Source organism: Anoplolepis gracilipes, chromosome 1, assembly GCF_047496725.1.
Source record: "Anoplolepis gracilipes chromosome 1, ASM4749672v1, whole genome shotgun sequence".
NCBI lineage: Eukaryota > Metazoa > Arthropoda > Insecta > Hymenoptera > Formicidae > Anoplolepis > Anoplolepis gracilipes.
This window is the reverse complement of record NC_132970.1, coordinates 2,576,130-2,593,260: the sequence shown is the minus strand read 5'-3', so window position 1 is coordinate 2,593,260 and position 17,131 is coordinate 2,576,130. Positions and strand designations below refer to the sequence as shown.

The window sequence follows — 17,131 nt, the reverse complement described above, 5'->3', positions numbered from 1 at the left end:
CTGAATGCCACTCCCAGCAGAACATTATTCTCGTATCGCATTCTATTCGCCAATCATTTTATGCATTTCGGTAGCAAGTTGCCGTTGCACTTTCGATATTTATGGCCACAGTATGTACTGAAATGACACACAAACATATAAATCGCAAACACTGTTATAAACGATACTGTTTATACTACGCTGTCAATGTTATGAGTTCGCAGAACATTTTAGTGTCGTGACGCAAGAAAATCGACTGCGAATAATACGAGCAGCGGACAAGAGCCAATGAATTGGCTATTTATTTGTCGAGTCGCACATCATTGCTATACTATTGCATTGTCGTCATCTCGCTGATGTATATTCTAAATTGTCACAATACTCGCTCGCTGACCCCTTTCATTTCCATTTCATTTCCATTTCATTCAAATCATTGTGCGACAACCTAAATAAATCATTAGTTCATAATTTCATATTATTAGTTTAATTTTATAAGAAATCGATACGAGTATAGTTTAACAAAAAAAAAAAACTTGATAAGGAACTTAGTCCATTTTTCGTCATCAGTAATACAATTATCATCTATATATCGATTTTTTGAGAATAATGAGTTAAATATATGTGAGTTTTTCTAAGTGTATCGCGACTCTCTTTAGTCTTCGTCGAGAGCAGCGCTAGGTCGTTAATGATCGTTGGGCAGTTTTATGCTGTCGGCCCGTAAAGCGCCGACATACGCACCGTATTCCTCTATTGCGATATAGCATGGCGTAGAATGGCGTGGTGTGCAAGGTGCAAACCGTAAAAAGCCAACAACGTCGGCCGACGAACGACGGCAAGCAAAGTCGCGCGAGAGTTTAATTACCGGTATGCCTGTCTTTCTCCCTCCCTCTCTCTCTTACTCTCTCTCTCTCTCTCTCCCTCTCTCCCTCTCTCTTGACACTCGGTGAGGATCCCGAGATCGCGGGACCGACTGACTAACGACTCGACGATCTTCACCACCGCAGAGATCCCTTGGCGGATAACGATAATTTCAGAGCGTATTTTCAGCCTGCCTCGTTCGGCTCCTCTCTTCGATCTCTCTCGTCGTCGTCTCGTCGTCGTCGTCGTCGTCGTCGTCGTCGTCGTCGTCGTCGTCGTCGTCGTCGTCGTCGTCATCATCATCATCATCATCGTCGTGTCGTCGTCTCCCTTCCGTAAACGAGCCGACTCGGCAGCGAGAGAACGAGGAGACTTAAATAATAATGTCTTGCGGGAACGGGTCAGCAGCATCTAAATACATCTAGAACCTGCACTTCGGAAAATGAGACAAGGGAGTATCGAGCGTTTAAGCACCGTAATGGGACGCGTGGGTTTTGCGGCGACCAGATAGAATGAAATGCGAGCGTCGCCGCGGGAAAACGCGACCGAATGAGAGACCGGGATAATCGGATTATACGCGCCCGTCGAAACCAACTTGCCTTAATGTCGATAGAATAGCGTGACATCGCAATGCGTTTCGGTTGACTCAAAGATCGCGGGTGTGGTAGAGAATTTGATGGACATTCGGAATTATGACAAGCGGTATTTTAAGCTTATTCCGATACTAAAAGTATCGTTATTTAATACAGAATAATGTGATATAAAGACAGTTTTTCAAATTTTATATTAAAACTCTACTTTTAAATTATTAAAATATATTAAAATTATATATTAAAATATATTAATAATTTATTACAGTTAAACTATTTTTAATTCTTTATAAAATCTACTAATTTTCTCTTTAAGAAAAGCTGTCAAACTGTCGCATCAAAATAATAGCGCTAATCAATTATATCAAAAACAATTTAATGTAAACTACATGTATTATCTCCGCGCGCGTGGGTTGATTTTATGAAAATTGATAGACATTAGAAGATAATAATTATGCGACTTTCAAAAAAATTCAATGCACCTTAGCGTACTATTGAAACGTAATGCATTTATACATAACGCATAGATAAACAATTGAACTAGAAACTAGCGGACAAAGAGAATTAATATAGTACGTATAAGAAGACAGTATGCAAGTAGGCATGCTTGTTTTCTTCCTCCACCTGCATATTGCATCTATGTATATTGCATTAAAATGAAGAATACGGAATTAATGTCTTATTAAATAATGCATGATGCTGTTCCGGCATCATAAGCGCAGTCGGAGAATACGGGGCGTTATTGGCATCGGCGAATTACTCCGACGATGCTGTGATTCAGTGAATTCTAAGCCCGTCCTCTTATACAGAGACGAGGGCGATCGATTACACGCCAATCAGATCGCGCTAACTAGATCGTAAGAGTCGAGGACGACAACGCTCTATACCTGATTATGAGCGCCAAGTCCCGCCTCGTCGTCGCAGTCGACAAAAAGCGCGACTCGGAATGACATCTTTTCGTGGAAGTTATTTAATGGAAGAGACTCTTTGATGACCATTGTGGTATTTTCTATGAACGACACCAATGACGTGTCATTTTTATACTTGCTCCAGAAAAAGCTATTCTACGGTCTACATATAAACAAACTCAACATAATTTAAGCGAAATCAATAAAATCGATTAAATAGCCGCAGCAATTCTAATTTTATATGATTTTTTTTTTCTTAAAATTGCGCGTTATTAATATATATATATATATATATAGAGTACATATTAATATTATATAAGTAAGCACATTTATATATATTAGTTTCACATGTAAGATTAAAAATAGCGGAAAATTAAAAATACATTTTGTTCTAAAGATTTTCTTTACCATTAATAATGCACATTTTTTGTTAGCAAATATTTATCGCTTTTTCTTCTATAAAAACCAATGTGTGGCGAGTCTATTTCCGTTATAAAGTAGAATCGAAGTTACACCGAGGAGCGCGATACGCTTTGATATGCGTCGCGCTGCATGCACGCGACAGAAAAATGGAGACGTGGCGACGTGTTAGCATCTTTGTCAGGAAAAAGGGTGAACTGACGAGGATCGAGAAGGAAATACACAGAAAGAGAAGATACGATCGCGCGCGCGCCTCTTGTTCGTCTCGTAAAAACTTTAAATCAGCTCTAGTTGGCTTGTCACTCGCGCCGCGAGCGCGCGCGCACGCACTATATCTGCGCGACGCACAAATTGCTACGCGTTTAATTACCGTTCAATATCCAGTGGGGGACCATTAATCACTCTCTCGATAACCCGTAATTTTCCACCGACGATAAAATCTGTCGCGCGACTAGACGCTCGTACGAGCGTGCAACTTCTTTGCATTACTTTGTGAAGAAGAGAGAGACGCAGGAAAAAGACGAGACTTGAAGAGTAGATGGAAAAAGAAGGAGAGAGAGAGAGAGAGAGAGAGAGAAACGGAGAGGCGGAAAAAAAGAAAAACAAAGTGAGGAAAGTGGCGTGCTTCTCTCTGTAACCCGTTCCGCGGAAAAGTGCATATGTGCATGAACGAGTCTTCTGGCGTGCAGTTCATGGGCCTGATATAGGTTGTCAGTCTTCTCCTAGACGAGCCAAACCGGGACCGCCGTGGATAAGCTTAATGGTTAACGAGTGCTCGTTCATCGAGACAGATCGTCGACCTTCGATCGCCGGCCGACTCGATTTCTTCCCCTTCCTTCCCCCCTCAGTTTCTTTTTGCGAACCTCGCCCTCGCAGAAAGATACGCTCCGATGCTTGCCGCGCGTTCTTTCACTACCTCCGTAGCCTATATAGATACCAACCACCGGCTTCCCTTCGGTAGCCCGTCTGGTTTTTTGGTAGCAGTTCGCCAGAATCCTATCGCCACCGCGGTAAGCCTGTCTTGCCCTAAGGCTGCTCTTCCTTTCTGAAGCAGGAACGCCGGACAGGCCGATAGTGATGGGCGCGAGACGCATTCACATTTACACTATATGTCGAGATTGTTTGATGCTTCTTACCAGATTTTTTTTTTTCATAATTCTTAAAAAAAAAGGCTGTATTTTTTTTTAATTAAATTTATTTTACTTATAATATATTATTTAGTCGAATAAACATGGTGTATTGAATAGAAAATTGTATCGAAAAATCGTTAAAATATCGTTAATATATAAACGTATTAATATATTAATCACAGTTACCACGCATTAAAAAATGTAGTTATTTTAAAGCAAATTTGGAATAATGAGACCATTAAAAGTATGCGAAAGATTTACAAAAGTTCAAAATAAAGAGATTATTTGTTCTCTTTTCAATTTTATTTCTCGTGCAATATCTGTTATTTATCTCAAAAGAATGTTATAACAAGAAAGGTGTATCTAAAATACACCTATAAAAAAGTATAATTGCATGAAACTTTAAAAGACGCTGTGGAAAATTCGCGCGCTGAACGTGCCCATCGCTAGCATGGCGTAGCGGCCAGTATAATATGGGTAGATCGTGCGGGAGAGAAAGATCAAGCGCTCCACCCACGCCCACATCTCAACCTGTTCTGTTTCTCCCGTCGAGCCATGGTTACAGGTGCCTGCCCGAGGGCATTCCTGCTGGAATTCTTCACCGATGATCCTCGCTTCGCTCTCCTACAGACTCACATCCTCGAATCATCGCGCGTGTAATCAAACACGCGTGGATACAAATATATTTCCTGTATGCTTCCGATATAATTATGTTGCTTATGTCAAACGAACATGGTTTGTATTTTTCCTTTCCATGGAGGAAAATCAGAGCTAATTTGAAGGAAAACCTGAAGCTGTTTTCTTGTTTCCTTTTCTTTACAAAGAAAGTGAGTCTTATGAGAATGTGCACCAATTATAAATTATGTTGCTTTATTTTCTCTTTCTTTGTTATTATTTCTAAAACTTTATTTTTTTTTGTTTTTACTGTATTTTCTTGATTATTTATATCTTGTTCAATAAAAGTGACAATAGTAATAATCTTTGATTTTCTCCAAATTTTAAACTCTTTAATTCTTTACTGTATATTATAATTTTAAGAAATTATTATACACTCTCTATTTTTTTGTATTTTATTAAAATGTTTGCATTAGTAAAATTTTAGACACATCAGAATTTTATATCTAAATTTTCTAATCTACGAAGTCACAATTTTTTGAAGATCTGAGTTCTTGCATTCTTCATTCTTTCATCTTAAACTTATCAGCATTTATTTAAAGGGTACACAGTCATTTCTGATCTATTTCAAGTTACTTAGAATAATAATTTAGAATAATAATATATATATGTAAAAAAGTAAACGAAGAACAAAGAGAAAGTAACGAAATATCGCGGCAGAAATTCTCTAGAAGATACAAATATCTGTCTTGACTGGAGAGAAAATCAAAGCAATGTGGGAAGAGTAAGTACGCCCACACCGCCCTCTTCGGGGACCTGTTCTCGGCGCATTTACGTTCTGACATCTTTTCACTCCGTTTACGAGTCCCCTTTACGTTTTACGACCGATCATCGAGGCCCTTTCTCTCCGTAAATGAAGGCGGGGAAGGATAGGACATGCGACGGCGGCGCCAAGGAGAATAAAAGGATAGCCACTGTGGTGAGGAAGAAAGACTTGAAGCGCCAAGCAAGAAAGACCGTCAAACAAGACTCCACCGCGAGTTTTTTCTGATCGAAGTGGTGCTTCGTAGAATACGTGTTCACCTCGAAGAGATCTATTGTAGTTCCTTTTTGATTGATGCGGTTTTATAATTAAAAAAAAAACGCAAGTACCCATTTATGAATAGATAGTAAATGTAATTTTTGTTAGAGAGATCCCTTCTCTCTCTGTCTCTCTTTCTCTATAGCCAAACACTTTATTCAAGAATAACTTTACGCGTTTTATTTTTGCCACGTGTCGCAGCTAGAGTGTCTAGTAAAAAATCAATAGAGACGGAATATAGATACTTTAATATTCATTTTATCTCTTTAAGAAACCAGCATAAGAAGACTTTCGAACCTGTAAAGCAATTTTTTGCACGACATAGGTGCGACAGCTACGAGTCCTTATTCTAGAATCCCGGGAATGCCCCGGCGGTGCAAAGTTGAAGGACGTGTTGCGCGTGGACTGGAATAAATCGCGCATTAAGTCACTGAAACGGCGTCATTTAAGCGACTATCAGAGTCCGCCTCTCGCCGCGACATCGAGACCTATGGCCAGGAGGAATTCGCGTGTTTCACCACGAATGATTTTCTCGGTATTCATAGGAGGTAAGCGGGGCTGACCGGTTGGCCACGACGAAGATCGGTCTCGAAACAACGCACTACGCACGTACGCGTCGGTATGCGGTACGCTGGAGCTGCTGGAAAACCGTTGGACTGTCCTCCGTGTCCCATCCACGTTTTTCCAGGAAACCCACTAAGAATCTCTATTCTACGATCGTGACGTGCTATTGAGACTGAAGGCAGGCCTGTAATCGAGATTATGTACGTACGCATGGCGCCAAGATACTGTCGCATCGAGCCATTAAATGCCACTGGTTTTGAGGAGGCACGTCGTAATTTTATTTTTTTGTATTCTTAACCCCGCCTTTTGCGAATCAGCAAGAGCCTAGCAGTTTCATTTTTTCCCTCTTTTTACTTTTCTTAATTTTATTTAATATACACGTTCGAAAAATTAATTGATTTATTTAATATAATATAATATGTATCTATGATTTTATCAATGTATATATATATAATCATTAAAGAGGCACGCGCAGGAGAAAAATATATTATAAGAGAAGATTTATATGTATTATTTGAACTTAAGATTTTGGGTCATGTTTGTTTGTAAAAAAACACACAAGAAATTCAAGATACATTAGATAAAATGATATAATATATAATATATATACATATATATAAAATTATTTGATCTGTTATATCTTGTATGTAATTAATTGTCTTTGGTGTATGAGACTAGATAACATCGCGTCTCAGATAATTAATTGCTAATCGTCAGAATTTTGTTAACTTTTCGCTCATAAAGAAAAGTCGCAGATAATCGATAAGAATCTTGCGAGAGATTAGTTTAGCGCTAGACATGCGTATAAAATTTCGCCTACGCGAAAAAAAAATGAAAAGGACACCGAATTAAAGGCTAGTCATCGGTTGTCTGTCAGTTGATTCATACATTTGTGCTCGCAGGCGATTTAAATTTCAAATATTCAGATACATCTCTCGAGTTACACCGTGCGCAGTCTTATGACAAAGTGCCGTTGTCACGTCGAACAAGATGAACAGAGTGTGGTCCATTGGTGTGGATTAAAATAAATAGTAAAAAAATCTCCTCGTGACACACACCGCTTCCTCTCGTCCATTATTTCGTGGGAATTAGGACTCAGCCGAGAATTCTATCTGATGAAATATATACGACGTGTCATTATTTGTTTGTAGGTCGCTTATCGCAAATTGTTAAAAACACGTGGTTTTTTCACTATATGGAAATGCAGTGGCGATTTAATAGTTAGTCGAATTAATTAACCCATGATAGATCCTTTTATTATTAATTAATTTTCTCGGCAACGCTCTCATCGTCAATAAGTGGCGACACTACCTGTTTACAAAGTGGACGAGATTCCTTTATCGGGAATGTTGGGAAAAAAAAAGTTCCGTTAGCCGCGCGGAGCGGCCGAATCTGCGCGGCCACGATAATCGGCCCCGGTATCGAGCGCGATCTCGCCGAGAGGCCGATCGTCTCTCCTTGGCTCTTAAATGGCGGCTGTGCTAATGACAAATGGCCGGCCGATATCGCGGCACAAAAACACAACGAATATTCTAATCGCGTCTCGTTACGACATCTTGGCGCTTTTTTATCGTCCCTGCCGTTTCCCGGCAGGCCTCCGTTACCACCACGATTGACATTCGTTCCGAGACGAGTCTCTACACCTGTTACCTTCGCACGCCGATACCTGTTCCTTTCGGATCGGTAAGACGGTGAGATTCTACGCAAACGATCGTTCGTCGCTTTCACAATAACGATATCCACACAGTCTTTGAAAATTTTGACAGTAGCGTCGTTCACGATAAATTCTCAGCATATTTCATTTTTTTTTTTTGACGTTACTCGTTAACCTGTTTTTATGTGGACAATATTCCGTGATAATAGCAGCTTAGATATATAAATTAACTTGATATAACTTGCCATGAAAAAAGTTTCTGTAGTAAAATGCATAATAAATTTTAGTCTTTTCTTTCTGTTTCACTTTTACGACACTGCATTTTATATTACCCTCCTAATAATTTTTTTTACGTTTATGATAGTCTAGTAAAACTGAACTTATATACATATGCTTCTGAAATTTTGATTTATTCATAATTCAGTAATGAAATTTGCTTGTATGTAATGATTATATTAAACGTCTTTTACTGAATTTTATTTTTACACTATGTTATCATTATCTATATCGCTGTTGCAGTTGATTTTGTCATAAATAACATCATGTATAATTATGAAGTCATAATTGAGTAGCACCTGCAAGACTAAACTTCGTTCATATAAATGACGCTATGATGTGTGAATTACTGTTATTAGCAATCCAATATTGTCATAACAAAAATACCGTTTAATTTTTAATACATCGGCGTTCAAATCTTTACAATTACAACATATAATCAGAAATTATTTTTCGCGAAAATTATTTGCGAAGCTCAAGGTTAAAAATCATATATTTTGAATAATTTATAACGAATTAAAAATTAGAAAGATCTTGTTTCCTCTTTTTCTGTCTCTCTTCAATTAAACGTAAAATAATATATAATATATACTATAATATATACTGTAATAATATGCAATATATCCATATATAAGCGTAATTTAATTTTTAAGGTTTATACAGATAATGAAGCGCTACACATGTGCAAGAACTTAAGTTAATCTCAAATCATCGCACGAGCGTTGTTTCAGTGTCATCTTCAATGACACCGTATATTGTTTAAATGTGCGCAAGATTTGAAAATTCGAGGATGCTTAACACGAGACATCCTCGAATAATCGCATCATCGTCATTTCGATTGTTTCAGGACGAGGTGGGAGGTAGTACGGTGGTAGCCGAGGGTGTCGTAGGTGGCATAAGGGGCCCAGGCGGCGGGTGCCGCGCATCCTCGATGACGATGGCCGAGAGCGCCGTGGAGGACGCCGCAGCCGCGCCCCCGGGTCCGGCCAAGCCACCACCGCCCTCCTGCACGAACAACAACACCCTAGCGGCGACAGCCAACCGCAACCATCGGAACCCCCGCAAGAAACGGAGACGGCTGGAACAGGTCGTAGATACATTGCAAGCTCATCGGAGCTCGCCGTCCGAGGGCGAGGTGTTGAGATTCGAGGGCAGTGGTCCTGTATCGGAGGAAGAGGACGTGTTCGGCTCGCCTAGATCGTCGTCATCGCGATCCGCCGCGGACACTACTCCGGTGATCAGTCAGCTGCCGTTGAGGCTGAAGGACGCGGAATCGGTGACGTCGACCGAAGAGGAACTCCACGAGGCCGGTCAACAGCATCACCATCATCCCCACCACCGATCGTATCGCTCGTACTCGTATCACCATCATCATCATCGGCACCGTTATTCGCCCTACCAGAATAACCATCGGCTGTCAACGCCCAAGTATCCCGACTGCATGTGCAACCAGTGCTCGCAGTCGCTGGCCGCGTCGGCGGCGGCAGCGGCGGCGGCGGCGGCGATAATGCTGCCGACGGCGACGTCTCTGCAGACGCCGCAATCGCGATCCAGCTTCGCATCTTACAGCAGTATATGCGGCACGTACAGCATATTCGAGCAGTATATGCATAACAAGTACCTGACGCCATCGTCGTCATCGGGCGACACCTTCCGCGGACGCAGCCATTCTGACTCGGACGTGGTGCCTAGATGGGACGACACGAGGGTGACCGCCTCGACTACTTGCTCCTCGTCATCCTCTGTCATTAGCCACCCACCGCGAAGCGGTTCCCTTGAGAGCGACGGCACGAGTCCCCAGGAATCGCCGTTAGATCTCTCCATGAAGAACCTTACGTTGCAATCTGCTGCAGCCGCTGCGGCGGCAGCGGCAGCTTCCACCATGTCGCCGGCTCTTCAGCTTCTACCGTCCGGTGTCGTAACGCGGGGTGCTGTAAACGTACCCGTAGTGAGGGGCGACGTTGCGTCACCCACCACAAAGGAGAGCGTCGCGGAACGGTATAATATGGTAGTTATGCCTGTCGTGGAGGAAATGGCACCGGGTACGGACGTGGCTTACGTGTGTCCCGAATGCGGGCAAATGTTCAGTCTGCACGATCGTTTAGCGAAACACATGGCGTCTAGGCATCGTCGGCAGGGCCTCCATGATGCCTCGGCAAAGGCGTACCTGTGCGACGTGTGTCAGAGGAGCTTCGCCAGATCTGACATGCTGACCAGGCATATGAGATTGCACACTGGCGTCAAGCCGTACAGGTGCCGGGTTTGTAAGCAAGTGTTTAGCAGATCCGATCACCTCAGCACTCACCAACGAACCCACACCGGCGAGAAACCGTACAAGTGTCCGCAGTGCGCGTATGCGGCCTGCCGCAGGGACATGATCACCAGGCACCTCAAGACTCACAATCGGTGTGCGGACGGCCCGACCCCGAAGACAGAACCAGGTCTACTCGACAACGAGGAGTGTTCCACCTTCGGCCAAAACGTGACAGCGGCACCGTCAGCGGTTATCAAGGCCGAATGACGACGGCCGGTCGGATGACCCTGGTTGCACTCCGGCAGCAGATGCCAGCGAAGACATCGCGGTAGGATCGATCGAGGATCTCCAGGGACGACCTTTGCGGTTCGAACGGGGCTTCGTCGAAATGCTTCGAAGGAACGAGGTCGCCGCTCGGTGAGCACCGCGACATCAGCCGGACGTTAGAAAGAGATTGATGCTCGAAGAGATTGTGATCTTTTGGTGGAACGGATCGATAGGAGAGAGGATTTGTTTTGCTGTCGAAAGTTTCGGGATCTCGACAGACGCTAATTAGAGTCTGTGATCGTGGTTAAGATTGGAACGGCTACTATTTTGGAAGGGATTGCAGCTAAGACGCGTCAATTTCACTCTTTCGCTGCGTCGCTTATTTTTTCGACAGAAAAATTTACACGTTGATATACTTACAAAGTTTATTATATGCAAAAATATGATTATTTCATATCGAAATATATAAGTGATGTGCGCATAACATTGACAGTTTACAAGAACTGTTTTGCTGTAAAAAAAAAAAATGTTATTTCTGGATTCTACCATCTTTATCGTATTTGCTATAAAGTTTTCCTTTACACGACGCCGAAAGAGTTAAATTTACATGTCGAAAGAGCATCATGATGGGCTGAGCTGAGTGATGGATAGAAACTTCGCTCGCGTGAGTATATTATATTTATATTATTTGTCAAAGAAGTAAATACTTTTTTGTTTGATAATTGTCCACGAATTACCTAGAAATCATTATCCTTTTAATGCGTCATATGCGATCACGCGCGTCAGCGAACAATGCCGAACAGTATTATCGTGTTCTTTGATCTTCCTTCTGATTTCGCTTCCGCGAATTGTATATTTTCAATCTCTGAAATTCACAAACGTTTCATTGTGACACTCGTCTACGTAGTGACGAATCGTACGATTTCGGCCGGAAAACAGTCTGATAACACAACACCGCAGTTTTGCAAAAACTTTATTAATAACACACAGTCTGTTGAAAAAAATCTATTTTAAATAAATTATTAATTTATTAGCAAACTTATGTTCGAAATTTATTTTAATAGATATTTCGAGATAGTTTTCATTATTTATAAAATTTCTTAAAACTCAATCTTTTTCTAAGATTTCTCTGTTTTGATTGGTCGCTGGGTCGATGGTTGTTCTCGAATGTTTTCTGATCGTTATCGTTATAAAAAATGTGAAAAATCACCGAGTATTCTCTTTATACATCTTCTGCTCTCTCGTTCTCGATGCGTAAACTTAAGTAATAGAAGCTGAAAGTAAAGCATTCCTGCTCGGCCGCGCAAGTGCAGCGCGGTGCACGGAGATACATGAAAGCGGTGCTTAAAAGCTTGGCGTCAAAGTCGAATCGTGTTTTTCTTTCTTTTTTTCATCATATTTGTAAAACGACCACGTGTCCAATAATATCGTATGTACATAATCGATCGTATGTTGCGCGTTATGTATTTCTTCACAAAAAACTTTCCTAATCTTTACCGTTGATTGTGAAGAAAACTTGAATATAGCCCGTCAGAGACGCGAATACACGTGCCAAATTCTTCGAAAACGGACATTTCGAATACGCGTTTAACACACATATCAACTCCATTAAACTGCACATCGAGATCTAATGAAATCCATGATTTTTACACATATCGTTATTTCTATCTTTCCTATTCTTTATATGTATATATTCTTTAGCTGAAAGATATATTGAAATGCAAATTGTTGTAAAATAATTTTTAATATGGTTAATAAATCGTATTATAAATAAATCATATCGAAGATATGGCAAGAAATATAGAGAGGATTCATTAGACTCCAGTGAGCAGTTCTAGAATTACATTGTTTAGAACATATCCGTCGGTCGAGTTCGCGATTTTTGCGGAGAAAAATTATTGGTGACAAGATGGTGAGAGAGTAATCTCGCCAGTAATCTCAATGCGAGACGAGACATTGATCATTCAGGACCAAGTCTATATCGATAAAGAGATCATTTCTCTCGTCGAGTTTATCAATAATATTTTTTCTCAACGTGTCTATATCTATAAATAGCGAGTCACCATTGATTGCCTCGTCGATTCGCCCAAAACCTGCTCAAGTTGTTGTTACGTGAAAAATTGTTAAAACGACTTTTTACAGAGAGAAGCCGACAAAAAAACTTGCGAAAAACAATGATGTATTAATAGTTGTAAATGTGTATCGCGCCATCGTCTCCCTTCACATTTCATTAACAGCGTCGATTGCAAGGATGACGATAGCGTAAAAAAAAAAAAAAAAAAAAAGAAATGTATCTGTATACTTGCAGAGAAAGGAAGAGAGAAAACTTGATGTTAAAGCATAATAAAGCGTATAGAAGTAACGTTAATTAGTGAGTAAATACAATTGACATTATTATTGCGTTCTATTATTATAACTATTGTAATTATTCGCGCCGCCGCACGTCAGTAGGGAGATAAAATATTTTTTCATATGTACACTTGAAGCATGTGTAATTTTACAAAGAGCTTATATGGAGATTATATGAACGCGAAGTTTGGAAATTGTTCTTACCTCGAAATGCTAATGCTGATTAGTTACATCGAACGTTATTTTGTAGCGTTTTCCTATCAAGTGTGCATGCGTTGCAGCGCGATTAATCAGAACTGGTTGTGGTGCTTAAGCGAAGAAGGGCGAATCGAACAGGTATCTTTTGCGCTGTGAATCGACGAAGACAATCTTAAAGTACATTTGAACCATGATCTCCGCGCTAGATAAGGGTTGCCGGGTCGAGTAAACGGTAAATTGAATACGTTAATGTTCCATTAGAATTATAGAGTACGAAAAATGTCACTCATCTTCCTTCCTCGTCGATGAGAAATAAAATAAAAATTAAAGAGGAAAATAAAAGTGATTATATGATAAAATTATAAGAAACTGTTGTAATATTAATACAAATATATTTTAATTAATATTTGTATCGATATATAAATATTATATAATATTTATATATCGATACAAATGATGAAAAGAGAAAATATTTTCTCTAAATCGATATCATAATCATTTTACTTACAATTAGTATTATTTGTTTGTTCGACCCCGCGAAGTTTGGTCTCTCGTCTCGGAAACGTCAATTCCACGTAGTTTTACGAAAATAGTCAATATGGTGACTCGCTTATTGTTAGTAGCCGACATAATACTCGAGCTTATTCAGTTTCGAGGAGCCGTGCGCGAGCGCGTTTCGTCCTTAACTCTTATTCTATACATATACGTATGTATAACTCCGTGTACTTCCCCCGATGTGTCTCTTATTCCTCCTCCTCGCCGGCAAATAGAAAAAGTGTCAGCGCGCACTGATACGTGGCACGCACAATTGCGTGCGCATAGGTACGTATATCTGTATTTTTGTATATCGAGGTTTTTTCTAATTATCTACCTAATACCGATTAAGCGTTTCCAGAGGAATGGGACGAGTAAGTAGCTATTAAGGAGAAGGTATTGTCGCTCTCTGCTTGCCATTTTACTTGCCCCCTCGATCGAACGATTGCTTGGAAAAAGCGGTGTTTATATCATACGGTGCGACGTGCGAGGGAGGATTGTCGAATCGGAGGATACTTATTTCGTCCTTTAATCGATAATACTCTAAATATCGATGCGTTGTAAAAATGTGATCGTATTAAAAAATAGATTAAACTACTTAACTTTTTCTAATTGTTGGTGCTTTCTTGAACGATGAGTTGTAAAGTGATCGATTGTAAGCGCGTGATTGATATCTGGCATCTAATGACAACTATTGTCATATGATGATAATAATTACTTAAATAAGTATTAAATTAATTTTCTAGATTGGAAATTGTTATGTGCTACAAATTGATAAAGTATTATGTTTATTTTGTAGATTGAAAACTAAAAATTTTTTATAATACACTGTACTGTTACCGATTTATTCTCTATTAATCTCGACAGTTTCGCAAGTGTATCGTTCCTAATTTTTTGAAAGTTTGTTTCATGTAGCGGGAGAATAATTTATTCCGATGCTCGCGTAATTAATACTCATAGGTTAACGAATAAATTTGTATTATATTGAAAAGTGAATTGCTCAATACGCTTCAGGATTTTAAGCGGAAAATTGTTATATTCGCGCATGTCATGCGATCAATTCAAGTGCCATCCAGTCTTCGATGTGTCGCACAACTCGCAAACTCTTATTCTTTTTTTCGTTTTATTTTTTTTTTTTGGCGATTATCGAAGCAAAAACATTAAGATCTCTGACTTGACATTATCCCTCGCACCGATTCAGCCTTAAACTGACAGAATCTCTTGCGTAATAAATTTGTAGTAATTTAAAATAAGGAAAGACGCGAGAAAAAGGAACAAACACGTTCGACGTGTCTTCGGGCAGTTAAGCGATTGCCGTGCCAGACTTGTTCTTGTAATTATTAACAAGTATAGCCATTCGTATGATTATTATTTTATTTCTATTATTAATATTATTAATATTATTAATTATTATTATTAATATTATTATTATCTCTAGTTACGTTGTTAAGTGATTAATCATGTTTAATGCTTCTATTATTTATTTTGTTATTCATGAGTCAAGCTTTCTATTCTTTTCATCTGTTCTTTCCTCACTTTTTCCCTTCCCTTCTCATCCTCGTTCTAGTTTTCCATTTTATTCATTTATCTCTTACCGTCATTCCGTCACCGAACCGAAAGAGGGAGGGAGAGAGATTTCAACTTACATAATATCATAAAAATAATTTGTTGCAATGCGTTTATAATAAACACGACATTCGTCATGTTCCCAACTTTACTGAAACAGAACAAATATTTTGAATCTCAAGTTCATCCCCCCTTCCTCCTTCTTATATGGCACAAAAAAAGCTTGTCTCGGAAAGAGATTTTGATCTCCGATTCCCAAGCGAAAGCATATTATCTTTTGTAACAATGAAACACTTACGAGAATTTGTGTAAATTATTGAAGATGATTGTGTACGTTAATTTATAAATTATGTTGTGTTTACGATTCGTGCCAATGAATGGAAAAAATATAATTTTTCAACGATTCGCTTTTGTATTTTGTCATTTTCACCTGTATTTTTCCTATATTATATTCTGTTACATCTATTTTCTTCCTTTTTAATGTGATTTATTTTTGAAATTAATTATTAAATATTAAAATAGTCACAATGTTGTATAATTATAATTGTATTGAATTATAGTAAATTATCAATTAAAGAGAGACTTAAGATAGTTTTGATTTTAATTTTAATTTAAAACAGTTAAATTATATATAGTTTTCATGATTTAATTATATCGGAAAGTATGCGGTGCCTTGCAACATTTGAGAACTCGTATCTAGAGTAAATAACTAAATGAGTATGCGAAGATGTCTATTACATATCATTTTAAGGCTGAAAACAAAGATAATTATATAGAAACAGGTTCCGAGCAAATTATTTTTTCATGCGATTCTCGGATAAGAGAGTGTTAAAAAGCTCTTTCCTATCTATATACGTAATTAAGAACACATATTCTATCTATACACCGGCAGTCAGTGTTGTGCAAGACAATCGTGATCATTATCTAAGTAAAATGATACCTAGTATCAAAAGTATATAAATGTAATTAAATAATACTTCAAGTGCTACTGCTCCTTTATACAGTTTTATCATATATCATACAAAGCGATTGTTAAAAATGATTGATTAAGCGATAACTATACCGGTTTACATCGCAAAAGAAATGAATTAAAGAGATTATTATATGATGCTTGATTACGTTTATCTATATACATATATATTGTGCAACACTAACTCGCGATAATACTTGCTGCAGTATTGTAAATATTTCAAGGCCTTTAACAAGAAGGGCATAAATTCGTTTTGTCATCTTTGTATTTTTTTCTACTGCCACGAATTTATAATCCACATATCTGTACACACATCGAAATGAAGACAGGAACCTGTATGTGCTGCACATCTGCGATGGAAATATATATATATATATATATATATATATATATATATACATATATATATACACATTTGTCCCTTACTAAAGGACCTCTCTATAATTTTTTGTTGCATATTTATTTCACCTACCTATAATGTAATTTTATCTTAATTAAAAATATGTTTTTTTTTAAAAAGAAAAAAGAACTTTATTCTAAAACATATGCATATGAAAATATTGAGTAGCGTATAATTTGTTAAAATAATATTATATATCACTTTATATAGCATATTTACATTTCAAGACATTTATTGATAGCTAGAAATATCTACGAATGTGCAGTGGACCATACAAAGTGTTTGGCTGAGCATGTAGCACGAAAAAGAAAAGCAGATACGTCACGATGGAAACAACATCGATAACCCGACCTGACCTAACCGTCTTACAAATTCGCAAAATAATCGATACGTATGTTTCTTCCGGTGGATGCACAAGTAACGAAGAGGGTCAATGTCATATTTTTTTATATTTAAAGTTTCCATTATGAGAGTCATTCTTTATTAAATTTATATTTACATATTTATTACGATTAGAC

The 17,131-nt window shown here is 38.6% G+C and overlaps 1 protein-coding gene across 2 annotated transcripts in view; it reads left to right on the top strand.

The window, feature by feature from the left end:
• The window catches only part of Klu (zinc finger protein klumpfuss), a 69,108-nt gene extending 53,460 nt beyond the window's left edge, over positions 1 to 15,648 (top strand). For both annotated transcript variants that reach the window (XM_072899278.1, XM_072899271.1), the window contains exon 2: positions 8,923 to 15,648. In XM_072899278.1, the coding sequence (XP_072755379.1) occupies positions 9,007 to 10,596 (1,590 nt within the window). In that variant the 5' untranslated portion in view covers positions 8,923 to 9,006 and the 3' untranslated portion in view covers positions 10,597 to 15,648. The remainder of the gene's footprint in view (positions 1 to 8,922) is intronic.
• Positions 15,649 to 17,131: the final 1,483 nt, after the last annotated feature.